General features: G+C 43.7%; 1 protein-coding gene across 1 annotated transcript in view; it reads right to left on the bottom strand.

Moving 5' to 3' along the window:
• The window catches only part of LOC135545817 (dystrophin-related protein 2-like), a 109287-nt gene that overhangs the window by 39642 nt on the left and 54984 nt on the right, over positions 1 to 14661 (bottom strand). Inside the window, exons 7-9 of the mRNA XM_064973726.1 lie at positions 4030 to 4176; positions 1426 to 1504; positions 379 to 439 (exon numbers count right to left, since the gene is read on the bottom strand). Coding sequence (XP_064829798.1) covers positions 379 to 439; positions 1426 to 1504; positions 4030 to 4176 — 287 coding nt within the window. The remainder of the gene's footprint in view (positions 1 to 378; positions 440 to 1425; positions 1505 to 4029; positions 4177 to 14661) is intronic.

The raw sequence follows: 14661 nt of genomic DNA, 5'->3' as shown, positions 1-14661 counted from the left end.
CAGTGGCACAGTTACACAGCCCATAAGAATGAATAGTCCGGCAGCAGGTGGGGGCAGGGGGTGGGCACAAGGGCTAACAGCAGTGATTAAGAAAAGAAACACCCCTGTTTGTAAAAGAGATACGCCGACACTCACACACAGTACACATACTGTACATACACGCGCATGGATGCACATACACACACATACACAAGCAGACACCTCAGAGCTGAAAGATAAACACAGCCCAGACAGGGACAATGGAGCATTGATGAAGTAAATAGATAAGTGGTCAGGAGGGACTTAGCTCGATACTGTTTTTCTAGGGATACCTTATGAATGTGTCTTCTGGTAACTCAATAATGCCATCTGAGCAGTGACTCAATACTTTAGACTTACTTGATGTAGTAGGGCACTTTGTTTGGCGAGACGGCACGTTCCCAGGGTATCTGCACTGAACCTGTAACGGAAAATCAATCGCTAAGGCACATCAAGCATGAAAAGCCATTTGCACATAACCAGTGACCATGTTCACATCCCCAATGGCACCCTATTCCCTACTTAGGTCCTATTCCCGATAAGGCTCTGGTCAAGAGCAGTGCACTATAAAGGGAATAGGGTGCCATTTGGGATGTGGACCACGTGGATCCAGACAGTCTGTGACCATTCAGAGGGACAGCAGCAGTACATAATAGATGGACTGAAGCTGAAACGGTAAACGCAGCCTTTTGTGTCTCGTCCCAGAGAGCATTATTGTTGGTAAAGGCTAACGGAAAATAGGAGGTGAAGGAGTCCCACACCCGGTCAATGTAGCATTTTAGCTGTAAGCTGAGCTAGAGGGGCAAAGCTAGCTGGGACTTGGATGGGAGATAAAGGGTGACACTCACACACGTGGACACAAGGACACTGTCACGATAGACATAGTACTCGGTGAGGCAGCTACGCACCTTTACACACAAACACACACATGCGGGGAGAACCAGCTCAGCCCCAGTAGCATGACAGTCCTTACACAGCGTGACTGTGGCAGAGCTGGGGGGACTGAGGACGGCAGGAGTTCCCTTGTAATATTATACCACCAACACACACACACACACACACACACACACACACACACAGCATGGGCAAAATCAAACCAATCAAAGAGAACGACGGAAGCGTCTCTATCTCACTACTGCTACTGTGACTCAGTGGGGGATTAAGGCGCAAAGCCTGCCCCCTCCACGCCCAACCCAGACATCACAACCTCACACATCCTCATACACAACCTCACACTGTGACCAACCATGTTGTAACCCCTTCCCTCAAACCCCCCCCCCGCACACACACACCACCCATCCTAATTTTCAGCCTCCCACCCCCTCCTCCCCCAGCCCCTATACAGGAATGGTACAGCGTGGCACGGCACCCAGTGCCAACTTTAAATGAAGGGAGAGGAGTCCTTACTGGACAGGAAGTGCTGGGATCCAGGGCCAAAGTCTCTGTGAGCATCTTGCAGCTGCTTCAGACGCTCTTCAATGGAGGCCTGCGAGGAGACACACACACATTCACATTACATTACATTACATTACATTACATTACATTACACACACACACACACACACACACACACACACACACACACACACACACACACACACACACACACACACACACACACACACACAGAGCACGGGAGAAATCCAAGAGCATCATGGAACCGTCTCCATCTTGTCTCATTCCCCCTACACACACACCCCTCCTCCATCCCTCCCCCCTCCTCATTCTTCATTTGGCAATTAAATAGTGCTACGGAAAGAAGGAAACATAGACGCACCTCCCCTGCCACCTTGCCTTAGCACTTTGAAGAGCGTCAGGTAGGGACAGACGACACGGAATCTACTCTGCTCTGTTCAACTCTGTTCAAATGAGGACAGTCATTTCACAGTAAGCTCTGTGTGCGGGAATAGAGGTGTGGGGGCGGAGGAACGGGGAAGGTGGACCCATACACACGTCAACAAGCCAGAGGGATTTGAGTTGATGAAAATAAGTTGTGCCATTCATTGTCTCTGTGTGTTGTGTTTTGTCGATGTGGCTGTCCCGAAAGGGATTTGTTGAGGACTAATCCTGGTTTATTTACAAGGTATTCGATTGAGTGTATAAATCATTGTCAGAGGATGTCGAAACGTCTCCACCAACAAAGGGCACTAAATCCACTCACACACACAGAGTGAGAGTGAGAGTGAGAGTGAGAGAGAGAGAGAGAGAGAGAGAGAGAGAGAGAGAGAGAGGCACAGTTATCCCTAGGTACAAGCCCAACGAGCTGTAATGAGAAGTTAGCGTTATGGAGAGGAGAACATTACCACCGCTCAGCATACACACGGCTGAGCAGGATGCACTCAAGTCGTACGCAGATTGCTTTGGACTAATTTGGATCAGTTTGAATGTGGCGTGGAGATGACTGTGCCAACACTGCAGCTGACCACCATCTATCGCTGCTACCGCTAGACTGCTAGGCTAACAGTCCTCTCACAGCAGAAAGAGGTTCTCTCACAGCAGAAAGACTCAATTATTCAAGAGAAAAATATTAGAGAATCAGCCTTGAAAATGCATTACATCTGTGTCACTGGAGACAGAAGAGCAGTAACAGATGCTACTCAAATTACATGGATTTAGCATTTAGCATCATATTATTCAACAGGAGAATGACGGAAGGAAGTGAGAGAGGGAGAGAGGGAGCGAGAGAGGGAAAGGGGGAGGGGGGGGGGGGCATTCAATACGTTGAAGTGTTCTTTCTTTGGCAACAGACTAATCACTGAATTGAATTATTGAATTGAGAGAAAGAGAGAGTGAGAGAAAGAGAGAGACAAAGAGAGAGTGAGACAAAGAGTGAGAGAAAGAGAGAGTGTGAGAATTTTGTACAGTTCCTGAATATGGTAACACCAGCAGCCACCACTCTTGAACCTTTGGAGGCTGTCTACCATAGTGCTCTTTGCTTTACTACAGGTGACCGTTGTAATACTCATCACTGCATCCTGTATCAGAAGGTTGGCCAGACCTCACTGAAGTCCCGCAGATCACTTCCTTACTCCCTTCTTGTTTACAAAGCTCTGCTCCACAAGCGTCTAACAAAACTCACTTCCCTGTTGAAATACACAAATATGAGATACCCAATCCGTTCGCAGGGTTGGTCAACTCTTGAGGTCCCGCTTGTCACCATAAATTGTGGTAAATCCGTCTTTAGTTATAACATACCAGTTATGGAATATCTTACAAAACAAATTACACCTGGATTCCCTGGTGCCAATAGAACAGTTTAAAACTGTTAAATGAGTTCACTGAAGTGTGCAGTTGTTTCAATTGATTATTATAACTTGTTGTAATGACCTGATGTAATGTATTTATAGCTGTCTTGTAGTTTTTATATTGTTGTTGTTGCTGTATTGATGTACTTTTTGTCCTCAGGGCAACATTATAAATGAGACACTGGTCTCAGTTGGGGTACCCTGAATAAATAAAAGTTCAGAAATACGAGAGCCCTGCCCCATTTGCTGACTCCTGGTGTAAAGGACATCACGCTGCTTGCTTAGCGAGTACCACTTCCTCCCGATTCGGCAATTACCTGGAGTGAACTTGGGACCTCACAAACACACGTGACCACACTCCTCAAGCGTCTTATCTGATCAAGCCACCTCAAAAGCTAGCTGATGAGCGGGCACAAGCAGGACACCTAAGGCTGAGGGGTGTCGCACTACCCCATGTACTACACTGCCCTCCTCGCCACTTTCCCCTCAGAACAATCCAATAGCTTTCACTCAGGAGACAAAAGTCAGAATTTGTGGCAGACAGTTTAAACTGATGCACAGAATTGGGGCCAAGGCAAAGCTCTGGATACTCTTAAACCACACACAGTTGTATCTTCAACCCACACACAGTTGTATCTTCAACCCACACACAGTTGTATCTTCAACCCACACACAGTTGTATCTTCAACCCACACACAGTTGAAGGGAGAGTTGGAGGAAAGGTTGAGGGGATGTTGTGGGAGGTGGCTGAGCGGTCTCCAGTTACCTGCAGTAGTTTCCAGCGGCTGTTGAGGTGCTCCAGGGAGTGGGAGTTTTCCATGGACAAATGGACGTCAGAGATGGCCAGCTCATGAACCAGGTCATTGATGTGCTTCATGCCCTCTTTCACCTGCGTCAGCTCCTCCTTAAACAACTAGAGGAAAGAGGGAGGGAGGGAGGAGCAAAGAAGAGAAAGAGGAGAAGGAGAAAATAGGGGGAAGGAGAAAAGAGGGGCAGAGAGCAATAGAGAGAGAGGGAGAAAGAGAATAAATGGGAGCAGGGGAGGGAGGAAGGAGGGAATTAGAGGCTCATAGAGACATAATACATGGTGCTGGTATATAGACAGATACATGGTACATGGTGCTGGTATATACAGACACATGGTACGTGGTGCTGGTATAGACAGACACATGGTACGTGGTGCTGGTATAGACAGACACATGGTACGTGGTGCTGGTATAGACAGACACATGGTACATGGTGTTGGTATAGACAGACACATGGTACATGGTACATGTATAGACATACACATGGTACATGGTGCTGGTATAGACAGACACATGGTACATGGTGCTGGTATAGAAAGATGCATGGTACATGGTGTTGGTATAGCCAGACACATGGTACATGGTCTTGGTATAGACAGACACATGGTACATGGTGCTGGTATAGTCAGATAGGTGGTACATGGTGCTGGTATAGACAGACACATACTACATGGTGCTGGTATAGTCAGACACATGGTACATGGTGCTGGTATAGTCAGATAGGTGGTACATGGTGCTGGTATAGTCAGATAGGTGGTACATGGTGCTGGTATAGACAGACACATAATACATGGTGCTGGTATAGACAGACATAATACATGATGTTGGTATAGCCAGATAGGTGGTACATGGTGCTGGTATAGACAGACACGTGGTACATGGTGCTGGTATAGACAGACACATAGTACATGGTGCGGGTATAGACAGACACATAATACATGGTGCTGGTATAGACAGACATAATACATGATGTTGGTATAGACAGACACATAATACATGGTGCTGGTATAGACAGACACATGGTACTGGTATAGACAGACACATGGTACATGGTGCTGGTATAGACAGACACATAGTACATGTGCTGGTATAGACAGACACATAGTACATGGTGCTGGTATAGACAGACACATAGTACATGGTGCTGGTATAGACAGACACATGGTACATGGTGCTGGTATAGACAGACACATGGTACATGGTGCTGGTATAGACAGACACATAGTACATGGTGCTGGTATAGACAGACACATGGTACATGGTGCTGGTATAGACAGACACATAGTACATGGTGCTGGTATAGACAGACACATAATACATGGTGCCGGCATAGACAGACATAATACATGATGTTGGTATAGACAGACACATAATACATGGTGCTGGTATAGACAGACACATGGTACATGGTGCTGGTATAGACAGACACATGGTACATGGTGCTGGTATAGACAGACACATGGTACATGGTGCTGGTATAGACAGACATAATACATGATGTTGGTATAGACAGACACATAATACATGGTGCTGGTATAGACAGACACATGGTACATGGTGCTGGTATAGACAGACACATGGTACATGGTGCTGGTATAGACAGACACATGGTACATGGTGCTGGTATAGACAGACACATAGTACATGGTGCTGGTATAGACAGACACATGGTACATGGTGCTGGTATAGACAGACACATAGTACATGGTGCTGGTATACACATAGTACATGGTGCTGGTATAGACAGACACATGGTACATGGTGCTGGTATAGAAAGACACATAGTACATGGTGCTGGTATAGACAGACACATGGTACATGGTGCTGGTATAGACAGACACATAATACATGGTGCTGGTATAGACAGATACATGGTACATGGTGCTGGTATAGACAGACACATAGTACATGGTGCTGGTATAGACAGACACATGGTACATGGTGCTGGTATAGACAGACACATAGTACATGGTGCTGGTATAGACAGACACATGGTACATGGTGCTGGCACGGTTCGGGTCAACTCCATTTCAACTCAGTCGATTATGGAAATTAATTGACATTTGGTTCATAACGTTCATCAAAGAATGAGAAATTAACAATGCATGCCCAATTCCTTTCCTCCGTTGACTGAGTTTATTGGCACTAGACTTACACTGCTATGGCTGTGTGGACTGTGGACCTAGCATTGGAGCAGCTGCCCGCACATACATCATCACCATTGGAGAGATACAACAGGGATCACTCATGGCTTATGCAACTTAAGAGTCAGATCAACCCAGAACAAACAGCACTAATGATCTAAGGGATGTGTGTGTGTGTTTGTTCACACGCGTGCATGTGTGTTCATACTACAGACAGACAGAGCCTGCTGACATAGTAAAACAAGGAACATGTGCTGGCACTAACAGCAGGGTAAACATTTACATGATCATTGTGAACTCTCTCTCTCTCTCTCTCTCTCTCTCTCTCTACTGTACCTCCCTCTCTCTCTCTCTCTCTCTTCCTCTACGGTACCTCTCTCTCTCTCTACTGTACCTCCCTCTCTCTCTCTCTCTTCCTCTACTGTACTCTCTCTCTCTCTCTTCCTCTACTGTACCTCTCTCTCTCTCTTCCTCTACTGTACCTATCAATTCAATTCAATTCAATTTAAGGGGCTTTATTGGCATGGGTAACATGTGTTAACATTGCCAAAGCAAGTAAGGTAGATAATATATAAAGTGAAATAAACAATAAAAATTAACAGTAGACATCACACATACAGAAGTTTCAAAACAATAAAGACAATACAAATGTCATATTATATATATATACAGTGTTTTTACGATGTACAAATGGTAAAGAACACAAAATAAATAAGCATAGATATGGGTTGTATTTACAATGGTGCGTGTTCTTCACTGGTTGCCCTTTTCTCGTGGCAACAGGTCACAAATCTTGCTGCTCTGATGGCACACTGTGGAATTTCACCCAGTAGATATGGGAGTTTTTCAAAATTGGATTTGTTTTCAAATTCTTTGTGGATCTGTGTAATCTGAGGGAAATATGTCTCTCTAATATGGTCATACATTGGGCAGGAGGTTAGGAAGTGCAGCTCAGTTTCCACCTCATTTTGTGGGCAGTGAGCACATAGCCTGTCTTCTCTTGAGAGCCATGTCTGCCTACGGCGGCCTTTCTCAATAGCAAGGCTATGCTCGCTGAGTCTGTACATAGTCAAAGCTTTCCTTAATTTTGGGTCAGTCACAGTGGTCAGGTATTCTGCCGCTGTGTACTCTCTGTGTAGGGCCAAATAGCATTCTAGTTTGCTCTGTTTTTTTGTTAATTCTTTCCAATGTGTCAAGTAATTATCTTTTTGTTTTCTCATGATTTGGTTGGGTCTAATTGTGCTGCTGTCATGGGGCTCTGTAGGGTGTGTTTGTGAACAGAGCCCCAGGACCAGCTTGCTTAGGGGACTCTTCTCCAGGTTCATCTCTCTGTAGGTGATGGCTTTGTTGTGGAAGGTTTGGGAATCGCTTCCTTTTAGGTGGTTATAGAATTTAACAGCTCTTTTCTGGATTTTGATAATTAGTGGGTATCGGCCTAATTCTGCTCTGCATGCATTATTTGGTGTTCTACGTTGTACATGGAGGATATTTTTGCAGAATTCTGCGTGCAGAGTCTCAATTTGGTGTTTGTCCCATTTTGTGAAGTCTTGGTTGGTGAGCGGACCCCAGACCTCACAACCATAAAGGGCAATGGGCTCTATGACCGATTCAAGTATTATTAGCCAAATCCTAATTGGTATGTTGAAATTTATGTTCCTTTTGATGGCATAGAATGCCCTTCTTGCCTTGTCTCTCAGATCGTTCACAGCTTTGTGGAAGTTACCTGTGGCGCTGATGTTTAGGCCAAGGTATGTATAGTTTTTTGTGTGCTCTAGGGCAACAGTGTCTAGATGGAATTTGTATTTGTGGTCCTGGTGACTGGACCTTTTTTGGAACACCATTATTTTGGTCATCACCAGATCATCAGCAAACAGCAGACATTTGACTTCAGATTCTAGTAGGGTGAGGCCGGGTGCTGAAGACTTTTCTAATGCCCGCACCAGTTCGTTGATATATATGTTGAAGAGGGTGCATCCCTGTCTAACCCCACGACCCTGTGTGAAGAAATTTGTGTGTTTTTTGCCAATTTTAACCGCACACTTGTTGTTTGTGTACATGGATTTTATGATGTCGTATGTTTTACCCCCAACACCACTTTCCATCAGTTTGTATAGCAGACCCTCATGCCAAATTGAGTCAAAGGCTTTTTTGAAATCAACAAAGCATGAGAAGACTTTGCCTTTGTTTTGGTTTGTTTGGTTGTCAATTAGGGTGTGCAGGGTGAATACATGGTCTGTTGTACGATAATTTGGTAAAAAGCCAATTTGACATTTGCTCAGTACATTGTTTTCATTGAGGAAGTGTACGAGTCTGCTGTTAATGATAATGCAGAGGATTTTCCCAAGGTTACTGTTGACGCATATTCCACGGTAGTTATTGGGGTCAACTTTGTCTCCATTTTTGTGGATTGGGGTGATCAGTCCTTGGTTCCAAATATTGGGGAAGATGCCAGAGCTAAGGATGATGTTAAAGAGTTTTAGTATAGCCAATTGGAATTTGTTGTCTGTATATTTGATCATTTCATTGAGGATACCATCAACACCACAGGCCTTTTTGGGTTGGAGGGTTTTTATTTTGTCCTGTAAGTCATTCAATGTAATTGGAGAATCCAGTGGGTTCTGGTAGTCTTTAATAGTTGATTCTAAGATCTGTATTTGATCATGTATATGTTTTTGCTCTTTATTCTTTGTTATAGAGCCAAAAAGATTGGAGAAGTGGTTTACCCATACATCTCCATTTTGGATAGATAATTCTTTGTGTTGTTGTTTGTTTAGTGTTTTCCAATTTTCCCAGAAGTGGTTCGAGTCTATGGATTCTTCAATTACATTGAGCTGATTTTTGACATGCTGTTCCTTCTTTTTCCGTAGTGTATTTCTGTATTGTTTCATGGATTCACCATAGTGAAGGCGTAGACTCAGGTTTTCCGGGTCTCTATGTTTTTGGTTGGACAGGTTTCTCAATTTCTTTCTTAGATTTTTGCATTCTTCATCAAACCATTTGACATTGTTGTTAATTTTCTTCAGTTTTCTATTTGAGATTTTTAGATTTGATAGGGAAGCTGAGAGGTCAAATATACTGTTAACCTCTTGGAACTCTAGGGGCAGTATTTCATTTTTGGATAAAAAGACGTGCCCGTTTTAAGCGCAATATTTTGTCACAAAAAGATGCTCGACTATGCATATAATTGATAGCTTTGGAAAGAAAACACTCTGACGTTTCCAGAACTGCAAAGATATTGTCTGTGAGTGCCCCAGAACAGAAGCTACAGGCAAAACCAAGATGAAACTACAACCAGGAAATGAGCAGGATTTTTGAGGCTCTGTTTTTCATTGTAATTCCTCTTGGCGTGGGTCCTCTATGGGTAGGTCCAGGGGGGGGTCCTGCAGGTCTGGGAGGGTGTCTCGCTGGTCTGGGTGGGGTGTCTATTGATCTGTTGCTCCTGTGTGAAGTGTTGGGGATACGTTTGAGAGCGATGTCCTTTAGAGTTCGGGCAAAGATGGGCACTGCTGCCTTGTAGAGGTGGACCTGGTCATAGAGGCTGTCCAAAGTGCAGATATGTCTCTCTCCACCTCCAGCTCTCCTGGTCTGGTTAAGGGGCTGTTGTTGTGCTGAGCTGTTGTCTGGGTCTGCGCTGACTGAAGTGTAATCACCTGCTGTTCCAGCTCCACCTGCCTTATCTCCAGCTGGGTGAATTTGTCCTTCATTTCAATGAGGGAGTGGTAATCTGTGCTGCGAGGTTGACTTTCCGCTGGGGGTTGCTCGTCTGTGGGGTTACATAGTGAAGAGGTCTGGTCTGACCCGCTCGGTGTGGGGGTATCTTTATCAAGGGAGAGCTTCTCCTGCCGGGCTAATTCTTTGATTAGGTGAAAGTCCAGCTGAAACTGTTTGGGGTTACTCTGTACCATTACTGTGCCGGACTTATAGATATTTATATTACTTGACTCAGAGTCCTCGTTATCAAGTATTCTGAGTTTCCACCCCTCGTTAACCCACCCTCTCTTAACAAAGGGGTAGTGTGCTAATATAGCACTGTGCCATGCCAGGGGATGGTTTGTGTGGAAGATAAGGTTGCTAATGTTCCCATTTTTGTAATAGTCAGCAAAAAGTGTCTCTTGATTTTCCATAAGGAGCTTCATTTTGTAATCTTTTCTTGACTTATCATTCTTTACATGCAAAGGGTACTGTATTTTAATTACCTCTGAACAGCGGGAGGGAGCCTCTAAGGCCTCTCCATTTGGTTGGGGTAGACTGTGTGACTCTCCTGCCATTGTTGGGCTAATGGGCTTTGACACCTCTCACTTTGACACGTCAGTGCTAGTTGAAGCTGTATCAAGCTTGGCAGAATTATGTTAGAATTCAGTCCTTATAAAGTAATGTTGTGTATTTTTCTTCTTGGCTTTTGGCTTTTAAAATATAGTTTCAGACTAAGCATTACTCACTCAGTTCCAGGTTGGATGGCGTTTTCAGGTTTCTGTTGTTTTCCAGAGAATTTGCTGTATAGAGAAATAAATCTTGGTAGTTGTGAACCTTCCAGGTGATTCCGTAATTCCGTCCAAAATCAGGTTGTAGGTTTTAAGTTTTGATTTGAAGTGGGGGTTATGTTGTAGAGGGTAGAATCCAGTATGTGTTCCTGACAAAAAATCCAAGTTTATCTAACTCCCAATCTATCTTTTTTAAAGAAAATGCTGAAAAATGCAATGTTATGTAGCATAGACCTAGGAAGAAAGGAATGTGTGTGTGTGTCGAAAGAGAACGAGGCATTAACCAACCTGGCTGTAACTCTGGGGAGATAAGATAGGACAGGGAGAGCCCCTCCGGAGCTCTCGTATCTGAGAGAGACTGGAACTGTCAGCTGAGTGGTAATAAACTGTGGTGAGACTTCATGAGAAAATCCCAAGGTTGGTGTGTATGTATGTGTGTAGGTTAAGAGAATATTATAAAAGGAACGTCTTTGTATATGCATGGTAGAGCTCTCTAAATAAACATTCATGACTTTGTAGCTGGGCCTCCGTCTGATTCATTCCAACTAGTTTCCTACAAATTCTGGGTTTCAGGCTGAGTAATCAATTCATGACAGTACCAGTACCTAACCTCGTGATAGTACCTAACATCAAATTTGGACCAAATTTTTTTTCTGACAATGAGTAAGACATGAGGAATCCAAAGAAGTGGTCAAAAGCCACCCCTGGACCCCCCCACACCACACCCCACGCCAATCCCACCCCAGGATCAAGTGTATGTATCAGTTCTCTATGTCTGATGAGTAGTATGGAGCTGTGTCTCGGAGTATTGTTTCTTCATCCTCTGTAATGTATTCTCAGAGAAATTAGTAATTTAAGTTGTTGGATTTATGTCTCATCCTGCATCCTGGTAGACCAGGGTCTGACCAGTAGATGGTGCTGTTCCTGCTAGGTGATTCTTTGTTCAAAGATCCCCGCCCCATTCTTCAAGGGACAGTTTGTGCACTTTTTGCACAGGTCAGTGCCTATTGCCCCAAAACTATTTTTTGTTGTTGTTGTTGTTATGTTTGTATTCACGGATAGATGGATGTACTGTATGCATGTATGTATATGATACTTTATTTATGGATGTACTGTATGCATGTATGTATATGATACTTTATTTTGCAACTCTGACACTCGTCGGATGTGGCAGGGCTGGCAAACTATTACAGACTACAAAGGGAAGCATAGCCGCAAGCTGTCCAGTCACACGAGCCTACCAGATGAGCTAAATTACATTTATGCTCGGCTTTGAGGCAAATAACACTGAAGCATGCATGAGAGCATCAGCTGTTCCGGACGACTGTGTGATCTCACTCTCCGTAGCCGATGCGAATAAGACCTTTAAACAGGTCAACATTCACAAGGCCGCAGGGCCTGATGGATTACCAGGACAGCTTCTACCCCCAAGCCATAAGACTCCTGAACATCTAATCAAAGAGCTACCCAGACCCCTATTTTATGCAGCTGCTAGTCTCTGTTTATTATCTATGCATGGTCACTTTTACTCTACCTTCATGTACATATTATCTCAATTACCTTGACTAACCGGTGCCCCCGCACATTGACTCTGTACCAGTACCCCCTGTATATAACCTCGCTATTGTTATTTTACTGCTGCTGTTTAATTATTTGCTACTTTTAATTATTTGCTACTTTTATTTATTTTATACTTATCTATTTTTTACTTCACACTTTTTTTTCTTAAAACTTCTTAAAGCATTGTTGGTTAAGGGCTTGTAAGTAAGCATTTCAGTGTAAGGTGAGCTGTTGTATTCGGGGCATGTGACAAATAACATTTGATTTGATTTGAGTGTCTTTTAAGTCCAAGTGGGCAGGGCACCCTGACGATGCAGGACACTATAATAATAAACTAACTCAAAATCAAATCGCACAGAAACACTCAACCCACATTCAGTCAATAGTAACAGAGCTCCAATGATAACAGAAACGGAGCAAAGAGAGCAGATGGATGGAGATACAGATCCTCCATAATGATAGTGAAATTACAGCCATCTAGAAAGCACAGTGGAGGAGCCTCTTTACATCTGATAAATGAGTGAGTGTAGCAAGAGGGATCAATAACTTTGGAGCGTTGTCTCCATATCTAATCAATACAGCTGGATCTAGTCGTGTTTTCAGGCACTATTTCATCTGTGTCCATTCCACCACTGTTTCTTTTTTTTACACTAAATCATTTCTGGGGGAAATGACATCTACAGATTTGGTCTGGTCCTGGTGGCGAGGCAGAGGGTAGACACAAACACACGCGTGACACACACAACCACGAAGACAGGCACGACACACACACGCTCACATGAACACACACAGCTTACTATTTGAAGCACACACAGTTTGCTTAATATTTCGGACACACCCACGCAGGTACTGTACGTACAGTGGAAGTCAGACGTTTCCCTACACCTTAGCCAAATACATTTAAACTCAGTTTTTCACAATAACTGACATCTATTCCTAGTAAAAATTCCCTGTCTTAGGTCATTTAGGATCACCACTTTATTTTAAGGATGTGAAATGTCAGAATAATAATAGAGAAAATTATTTATTTCAGCTTGTATTTCTTTCATCACATTCCCAGTGGGTCAGAAGTTTGCATACACTCAATTAGTATTTGGTAGCATTGCCTTTAAATTGCTTAACTTGGGTCAAATGTTTCGGGTAGCTGAATAAGTTGGGTGAATTTTGGCCCATTCCTCCTGACAGAGCTGGTGTAACTGAGTCAGGTTTGTAGGCCTCCTTGCTCGCACATGCTTTTTCAGTTCTGCCCACACATTTTCTATAGGTTTGAGGTTAGGGCTTTTGATGACTACTCCAATACCTTGACTTTGTTGTCCTGTCCATTTTGCCACAAACTTGGAAGTATGTTTGGATCATTGTCCATTTGGAAGACCCATTTGCGACCAAGCTTTAACTTCCTGACTGATGTCTTGAGACGTTGCTTCAATACATCAACATAATTTTCCTCCCTAATAATGCCATCTATTTTATGAAGTGCACCAGTCCCTCCTGCAACGAAGCACCCCCACGACATGATGCTGCCACCTCCGTGCTTCACGGTTGGGATGGTGTTCTTTGGCTTGCAAGCATCCCCCTTTTTCCTCCAAACATAAACAATGGTCATTAAGCCCAAACAGTTATATTTTTGTTTCATCAGACCAGAGGACATTTCTCAAAAAAGTACGATCTTTGTCCCCATGTGCAGTTGCAAACCGTAGTCTGACTTTTTTATGGCGGTTTTGGAGCAGTGGCTTCTTCCTTCCTGAGCGGCCTTTCAGGTTATGTCGATATAGGACTCGTTTTACTATGGATATAGATACTTTTGTACCTGTTTCCTCCAGCATCTTCACAAGGTCCTTTGCTGTTGTTCTGGGATTGATTTGCACTTTTCGCACCAAAGTACGTTCATCTCTAGGAGATAGAACGCATCTCCTTCCTGAGCGGTATGACAGCTGCGTAGTGTTTATACTTGCATACTATTGTTTGTACAGATGAACGTGGTACCTTCAGGCATTTGGAAATTGCTCCCAAGTATGAACCAGACTTGTGGAGATCTACAATTTATTTTCTGAGGTCTTGGCTGATTTCTTTTGATTTTCCCATGATGTCAAGCAAAGAGGCACTGCGTTTGAAGGTCGGCCTTGAAAAACATACACAGGTACCCCTCTAATTTTCCAAGCTGTTTAAAGGCACAGTCAACTTAGTGTATATAAACCTCTGACCCACTGCAATTGTGATATTTTTTATATTTTTTATTTTTACTAGGCAAGTCAGTTAAGAACAAATTCTTCTTTTCAATGACAGCCTAGGAACAGTGGGTTAACTGCCTGTTCAGGGGCAGAACGACAGATTTGTACCTTGTCAGCTCGGGGGTTTGAACTTGCAACCTTTCAGTTACTAGTCCAACGCTCTAACCACTAGGCTACCC

The sequence above is a fragment of the Oncorhynchus masou genome, chromosome 9 (assembly GCF_036934945.1).
Source record: "Oncorhynchus masou masou isolate Uvic2021 chromosome 9, UVic_Omas_1.1, whole genome shotgun sequence".
In the NCBI taxonomy this organism is placed as follows: Eukaryota; Metazoa; Chordata; class Actinopteri; order Salmoniformes; family Salmonidae; genus Oncorhynchus; species Oncorhynchus masou.
This window is presented reverse-complemented; position numbering and strand designations above follow the sequence as displayed.